Source organism: Diplotaxodon limnothrissa, linkage group LG17, assembly GCF_057381915.1.
Source record: "Diplotaxodon limnothrissa isolate DT_005_m linkage group LG17, D_limnothrissa_male_GT1.1, whole genome shotgun sequence".
NCBI classification, from domain to species: domain Eukaryota; kingdom Metazoa; phylum Chordata; class Actinopteri; order Cichliformes; family Cichlidae; genus Diplotaxodon; species Diplotaxodon limnothrissa.
Window position 1 is genome coordinate 17,251,610 of NC_140612.1, and position 8,185 is coordinate 17,259,794.

The 8,185-nt window shown below is 43.6% G+C and overlaps 1 protein-coding gene across 1 annotated transcript; it reads right to left on the reverse strand.

Annotated features, from left to right (window-relative positions):
• Positions 1-1,245: 1,245 nt before the first annotated feature.
• drd4-rs (dopamine receptor D4 related sequence) lies at positions 1,246-7,776 on the reverse strand. Its single transcript, XM_085375768.1, has 4 exons — positions 7,537-7,776; positions 7,331-7,443; positions 4,876-5,564; positions 1,246-1,448 (listed from the first exon to the last, which is right to left on the reverse strand). Exons 1-4 carry the CDS (start codon positions 7,774-7,776, stop codon positions 1,246-1,248), a joined length of 1,245 nt encoding a protein of 414 aa, XP_085231894.1.
• Between the last annotated feature and the right edge of the window lie 409 nt (positions 7,777-8,185).

Here is an 8,185-nt window from a genome sequence, read left to right on the forward strand (position 1 = left end):
TTTTATGGTGTTTTCATCACTGCTGAGCATGAGTGTGTGTTTCAGCTCTCAGTTTGTTTTGCAGAGGGTGGCCGAGGCCCGGGTGTTTGTACGGGACAGTTAATAAAACACGGCCTGGGAATTGGTCTGTGAAGTGAAGAGCTGCTGCTGTCTGTGTGCTGTTCATGCTTCAGCTACATCACAGACACCCTGAGTCTGCAGAGTCTTGATGAAGCTCAAAGCTGAGATAGAAAAGCTCTCTGTTTTACTCTACATGTTTTTATTGAGTAAAACTAAATCAACACACAGATGAAGCAAAGTCAGCTCCACAACTTAGTCATTTGAGCAGAATAAAGCCCTCTGATTTCCAGATGGACTTCTGAACACCCATGTTTATTACATGTGTGGATGAGATGCTCCCCATCACCATGGTTACCTCTGGTCATTAAGGGGTCTCCCCACTCTGATGAAGGAGGTCATCACATCAGACTGTGATGAAGCTACTTCAGAGACACACAAACTCAGATATCTGCAGGAGTGCTCTGACAGGTGCAGGCAGTTCCACCCACACAGTGGGGTGTCATTACTTTAAAACAAAAGGTGAATGAGCAGCTTCACTGACAGCCTGCAGACAGGCGATGCCTTGGATGCGACGAGCACGAGAACAGGTGAACAAACTGGAGCTTCTCTGATGAATCAGTGGCTCTGGGCTGCATCCTGACTCTTCTTCTGCATCTTTTTAATGAGCTGCCAGACCTCCACCTGTGACATAAAACTCACCTGGCCAAGACCCCCACCCCCAGGGCAGTCACATCCTGCTGGGTATCTGCTGTTACCCCACAGATCAGCTGCTCCCATCAAACAGTCTTTAATCTCTTTATTGTGTTTGTTCAAATGACACAGAAGTTTGCTCAGCTACATTTCATCACCTTCATGCCACAGATCAGAATACTACAAACACCATCTGTCCTCAACGAGCTTCACCACAAAACTGACGGAAACATCCAGGTCCACATGAAGCTCTCTGCTTCAGTCACAAAAACACTGTACAAACAGTCAAAGTAAATTCTTATGAGCTGCAAACTTTAAACACGGAAACAGTCAGATATCAGAAACATGTTTGCAGGTTTTATGCCTCTGGGCTGTAACATCTCCAAACTTTTAAAATAAGAGCACGCACACATTAAAACCTTAAGAAGTCTGAGAGTGTTTGAGTCGAGTTGAGTTCCACGCTGGGGCTTCTTCCTGTTGGATGTTGATCTGCTTTCACGTCTGACAGCAGAGCAGTTTGTGAAAGACGTTCCTGAACTCTGCATTGAAGGCCGTGTAGATAATCGGGTTGACAGCGCTGTTCACATAGCCAAGCCAAGTTACCACGGAGATGAGTGTGGGACCAATGTTGCATGACTGGCACAAAACTTTGGTGACATGGACAACAAAGAACGGAGTCCAGCAGGCCAGAAACACACCTGAGACACAGAGAGAGAGTTTCAGTTCAGTTTTGTTTATATAGCCCAAATAACAACAACAGTTGCCTCAAGGCACTTTATATTGTAAGGTAAAGACTCTACAATAATACAATGAAAACAAAGAAAACCCCAACAATCATATTACTCCTTATGAGCGAGTGTTTTGGCGACAGTGGGAAGGAAAAACTCCCTTTAACTGGCAGGAACCTCCAGCAGAACCAGGCTTAGGGAGGGGCCGCCATCTGCCGTGTTCGGTTGGAGTGAGGAGAGGAAGACAGGACAAAGACTTGTTGTGGAAGTGTGCCAGAGATTAACAATTAGAGCAGGGCGATATGGCCAAAAATATTTATCACGATATATATTTGAAAATTTGCGATAACGATATAACTGACGATATAATTGATGCGAGACAAAATACAACTCCACAACATTACTAGCGCAAAAAGACAACCTTCCATTTATTTTCACTTAAACAAGAAGCTGGTTTTTATGTACATTAAAGCTTTATAAAAATGTAACAGTGCAAATGCAAATTCCTTGCTGAAAGTTTAACCAAAAGGCATTTCCAGTAGAAATGGGCTGACATATCCTGAGCATAACCATGTATAATATCCACTGAAGTTAAAAAGAGGTGCTTTGCAACATTAAACTGCAGTGTGCAGTATGTATTTTTTGGACCATAAGGTGCACGGGATTATAAGGCACATTAAGCGAAACAAAGCAGTCAGATAAATCAAACTTTATTAAACTCATTCTTCTTGCTTCCTCCACTTCTGTACCATTGATTCCTTAATGTTGAATTCTCTGGCAGCTGCTCTATTCCCATGTTGTTGCAGTATATTAATGACTAACCTCGTATTGTGGATGGATTATCTCAGTTGTTCTCCTGACTGAAGTTTGGTCCGTTTACAGCATCCTGCCATGCGATTGCGTTTGTCTCTAACCATGAAGAACCTTCACGTTCACTTTTATAAGTGGAAAAGTGTTAGTGTTCGTCCTCCAGCTTCACTGTTTATGTTATGCTAACATAGCTGTGTCGCTAGCGATCACGTAGCACATCATTATATACCAGCTAGCCCAACTTCAGTAACCCTACAAACGTCACTGCTGTTTAGTTTCCTGTCTTCATTTATGTTGGAAGTGATAGCAGAGCTGTACGTTTGATTTTTTTCAGAAATCTCTCAGTCAGAACATGCAATATCATGCTTAGGTAACTAGCGAAACTAGCGAGCTAACTTCCGCTAGCTTCCTGCTAACTTCTAACTCCGTTAAATGTAATAACTTTTGTTTTCATGGATGCCTGGAAGTTAAACTTTATAGTTACACCTGGTAAAGCAGCAATGCTGATCGTTTTATTAAAGATGAAAGAATTTAGACAGTTTTTAACTCTAAGTGATGCTGCAGTGTTGTTTGACCTGAAGCATACGGAGTTTAGGACCCAGATTACTCCCAGATTTAAGAGCATCTTAGTCCGACAAATACGACAATAACAACGGCCGCTTGCATGTTCTGCAAAAAAATGTGCTTTGTTGTGTATCTGACGGACAAACACCAAACCAGTTCCACATCACGGAAGTTGCACCATTTTTACAAACCAATTCTGGTTCATCAGTTTCACTCAACAATCGGCCATGTGCGTATGAAAACAAAGGCACTGCGCATGCGCGTTTTACTCCCATTCTATCGCGATATTTCATTTTCCTATCGTTGCCTAACATTATACCGGTATTACCGTGAACGGTATAATATGGCCCAGCCCTATTAACAATGACTATTAAGTTTGAATTTTGAATAAACCTGGTGAATTACATTTTAGGGAAAGAAGTTTAAATTCACAGAGACTCCAGTCTTCCTGCAGACCAGTTTATCCAAAATGACTCCTACCTCTGTTTTTACTCAACACTTGATCTGTTTGATGTTCCTTTGAAGCTCTAATTGCATGTTTTCTCTTTAACTAAATCCTTCACACCACCTTCAGCCTCATGGTTTTGGATGAGCTGTGAGTGTTAAACACTTTGTGGTGTGAATTAAAGCAGTTTCCACAGAGATACAAGAAGAGGTTTCTATTTTTACTGAGATTCACTCAACAAAACATTACGGTTAGTGCAGAGACGTCCAGCAGAGACAGCTCTCGTTTAGATGAAAAGACACAACAACAAGCCGTGCTGATGAGCTTTTGTGTTCACATTTATCTCAATGTCCATTTCTTAATGCAACAACTTTGAACATAATGATGTTTGAAACTGTGTCTGCGCTCATTTGCTTGTTAATAATAGTTGGAAGTTTCTGACAGATTGAATTCTTGTCTGTAAACCTGACTTATGAGACCTGGTTTCTGATGCACTGGCTCTATTTGGGTCGACTGATCCTTCAAAGTTAAGGATGTTGCAGATCAATACACAGTTTGATCACCTCCATCCTCTGATCAGATGTTTCTGTCTGACTTGGGTGGTCTTCTTTTGGCACTGCACAGCAGAGCTCATTTAATGGTTTGATGAAGAAGATGTGCACTCTCCACTAAAACATCAAATGAGGGAATGTTTATGGTGCATTAACAGCAAATATAAAGTTTTTTACACAGTGCAAGTCCAAACCTTAGATCTTGCTTTTACACAGAGAAAGTAAAAACTATTTGAGTTAAGTAAGGTAAAACAGGTTTGGTGTGAATGCACTGTAAGAGCTGAGTCAAAAGAATGTATGTAGACCTTCAAAGCTGTTCTGGCCCCATGTGTTCTAGTTACACTTCTGAGAGCTTTAGTTTTATAGAAATATCTCTGGAAACGTTAGACCTGTTGCTGCTTCAAACCTCCATTTGTATCAGATTTGCACCCACTTCAGAAGTAGACCTCCTTTACACTTGGATCTGCCTCAGAGCTGGGAATACAGTATACAATGAAAAAAAAGAGTTTGTTCAACTTTTTTGTACATAAACTGTAAAGTCAGTATTTGGTGTGACCACCTTTATTCTTCACCAAACCCAAAGCTATCTTAGGCTGTTTTTTCCTAACCTTTCTTTCTTTCAGAACCAGGTACGACTTCAGATCTGGTACTACTCAGACCTACTACTGGCTTAGAACTGGTCTTATTTTCTACCTGTTTGTGTCTTAGACCTGCCACTATTTAAGATCTGGTCCTACTTTAGACTTGCTACTTCAGATCTAGCCCTGCCTCAGACCTGATACTACCTTTGACCTGATCCTGCCTTAGACCTGTTCCTCCCTTAGATCTGGATCTATATCAGACTTGGTCCTACCTTATACCTGTCACTACCTTGTCCTGGTGCCTCACAGTTGGACTGGAGAATCAGCTACAACTATGAGAAGGAAGAACTCTGAGGCTGGTCCTCCCCATAGTTCTAGGCGATTCCTGTCTCAGATTTAGTCCCACCTAAGACCTGGTTGAACTAACACCTGGACATGAGACTCACCTACAACCACGGGCAGGACCTTCATTGCCTTGCGCTCACGGCCGCTGACCCTGCTGGTCTTGCTCTGCCTCCTCCCCTTCTTTTTTGCAGCGCTGCCTTTCAGGCCATTCTCTCGACGGCTGCCACCCTCCCTCCTATCCGTGGGGTCACCATCCGACAGGCTGTCCATTTGAGTCGTCATTGGGTCACTGTCCGCCACCACTGCTATACCATCCTGGTGTTCCTCCATTACCGGTGTCACTGAGGGTGTTGCCATAGACACGGTGGAGGGAGACGTGGGGCTGAGCCCGGGGGGCGCTGTATATACCACTTTTTCTTGACTGCCAGCTGTCGTGGCTTTAGCTCGCCGTAGAGCTGAGCTGAGCTGTAAAGAGAAAACTTGCCGACCAGCCCGGCCTGCTTGGGAGCGGCTTCGCCCACTCCAACGCCGCAGGCCTCTAAATATCCAGTAATAGAGGAAGAGCATGACAGGACAAGGCACAAAGAAGGAGCAAACAGACGAGTACACCACAAAGCGATCGTCCTCTAATTTACACACACTCGGGTCACGATCCGGCACCTGATTCAGACCAAAGATGACAGGACTGGCCACACCCAGTGACAGCACCCAGGTCGCTGTGATGAGAGCCAGCTGACGAACACTGAACTGGTTCCTGTTGTACTTCAGGGGGACCACCACTGCGATGTACCTGCAATAGCAGAGAGACAGAGGAGGTTTTAGGTTTATAGGCAAGTATTTGGACTGACTTAAACCAAGAGATTAGTTTTTATACTGATCACAGGGAGAATCAGACCACATATAACAAAATCCATCTCTACAGGCACTCTACAGGGGCAGAATTACCTCAAGAGAGCAGCAACGACTCATCCAAGAAGTAATAAGAGACACCAGAACAACATCCAAAGAACTGCAGGCCTCACTTGCCTCAGTAAAGGTCAGAGTTCATAACTCCACCATAAGTATTGACTAGGCAAAATGGGTCTGAGGTCAAAGAAAAAAACACTGCTGACCAAAAGGAACATACTGGCTTGTCTCAGTTTTGCCAGAAAACATCTCGATGATCCCCAAGATGTGTTTTGGGAAAATATTCTGTGGACTGAGGAGACAAAAGCAGAACTTTTTGAACAAGAGTGTCCTGTTACATCTGGTAATGAAGCATTTCAGGAAAGGAACATCAAACTAACAGTAAAATATGGTGTTGGTAGTGGGCTGTTTTGCTGCCTCAGGGCCTGGAAGACTTGTTGTGTTAAATGGAACCATGAATTCTACCAAAACATCCTGAAGGAAAATGTCTGGGCATTTGTTTGTGACCTCAAGCTAAAACGCACTTGGGTTCTGAAACAGGACAATAATGCAAAACACAACAGCAAGTCCACCTCTGAATGGCTTAAGGAAAACTAAAATGTAGACTTTGGAGTGGCCTAGTCAAAGCCTTGACCTGAATCCAACTCAGATGCTGTGGCATGACCTTAAAAAGGTGGTTCATGCTAGAAACCTTTCCATTGTGACTGGATTGCAATAATTCCACTGTAAAAGTGCCAGTTATTCATTGCAGTTGTCGCTGCTAAGGGTGGCCCAACCTTGTATTAGCATTAGGGGACAATCATTTTTTCACACAGGGCCATGGAGGTTGGGATTTATTTTCCCCCTAATAATAAATACCTTCATTTAGAAACTGCATGTTGTGTTTACCTGCATTATATTTGTTTAATATTTAGATTGGTTTGATGATCTGAAACATTTAAGTGTGACAATCATACAAAAAGTAGGAATTCAAGAAGGGGGCAAACACTTTCAAACCACTATGTGTGTGTGTGTGTGTGTGTGTGTGTGTGTGTGTGTGTGTGTGTGTGTGTGTGTGTGTGTGTGTGTGTGTACTTTTTTCTGATTAATTCTGGAAAATGTTCTATACTAAGAATCTGGACACTGGATCCCCTCATTAGCTCTCAGGTAAACTGCAGGTGTGGGCAGAATGAGGCTGTATCCAAAATTGTGTGTGTGTATGAGGTGTCACCGCAGCCTCTTATCGGCTCAGAGGCTCTAAATAGAGACTGTAGCACCACTGGTAAAAATAGGTTTGGCGCCTGTAATCTCTGGCATATTTGACTCACTGTATTTCTTTTTCTCAACACTTTGTGTCAGTTGGTTCATTAACAGCTGCTGTCTGTAAAAATCAGGATGAAGTCACGTGTTATCTCATTAATGAGGTGTCAGCAGTGTGACTACAGCGACATGACTGAAATAAAGTTACAATGTGAGAAGAGAAGAAGAGCACACTTTTATTTAACGTGTCTCTTCATTAAAATCTATTAAACTGACTGAGGGACACAGCAGGTCACATGACTCTGTGATGAGGAAATATTTCCATCTCAGACAGTTCAAAATCTTAATTACACCTGCAGCAGATGTGCTAATGATCCTGTTACTTTGACCTGAATCCACAGCTGGACTCACCTGTCTACGCTGATGGCACACAGGTTTAGGATGGAGGCAGTGCACAGCATCACGTCCATGGTCATCAGAGCATCACAGATGTAGGTGCTCAATGTCCAGATCCCCCCCAAGAACTGCACACAAACAGAGAGAGGGCCTTCAGGTAAAACTGGGAGCACACCTAAGCTCAGAGCACACCTGAGCCCAGGCGGCTCAATCACACTGACCTCTGAATAGACGTAGAGCGGCAGCACGAGCACGGCCAGCAGCAGGTCAGCCACCGCCAGGCTGATGATGAAGTAGTTGGTGGCGGTTTTCAGAGAGCGCTCAGTGAGCACGCTCAGACACACCAGCACATTCCCCAGGATGATTACCAGGATCAGTGGCACCCCGAGAACCAAGGCCAGGTAGTTGTATTCCTTCAAGTCTGGCTCACCTGGAAGGGCACCAGGTGTCACATTGTCCATGATGGAGGCCCTAAGCACAGCTGCAGGGCTTTGCTCAACATCTGGACATGACACAGTTACTGTGTTATTGCTTCTTCGAAGTAATCTGAGCATTTAAACCAAGTACTCAAAGTAAGGCAGACTTACCTTGCTGCTTCCTGTACCGTCCGTGGTTTCAGGTGAGTTTCAGTGTCAGCACCTATTTGCTTCAGGTCTTTCTCTTTGTTCATCATTGTTGTTTTCTTCTGCAACTGTAAACAACAAACAATAACCTCTTTACATTAATTGTATTCATCCGCAGTTAAAAGTACTCCTGGTGTCTGCATCAGTGCAGGTGATGGGGGGGCACTTGTGTTGCTCTTATTTTGGTGGTTACATAAGGAAGTGGAGCCCGTTTTATTAAATGTCAGCCTATTGTTTGCTGAAGTGT

Excerpts from the sequence above, each read along its gene's own strand:
- drd4-rs (XM_085375768.1), bottom strand. The coding sequence starts at position 7,776 with ATGGACAATGTGACACCTGGTGCCCTTCCAGGTGAGCCAGACTTGAAG. Across the intron at positions 7,444-7,536 it reads CGCTCTACGTCTATTCAGAG|TTCTTGGGGGGGATCTGGAC; the intron begins GTCAGTGTGATT and ends GTTTGTGTGCAG. Across the intron at positions 5,565-7,330 it reads TGTGCCATCAGCGTAGACAG|GTACATCGCAGTGGTGGTCC; the intron begins GTGAGTCCAGCT and ends CTGCTATTGCAG.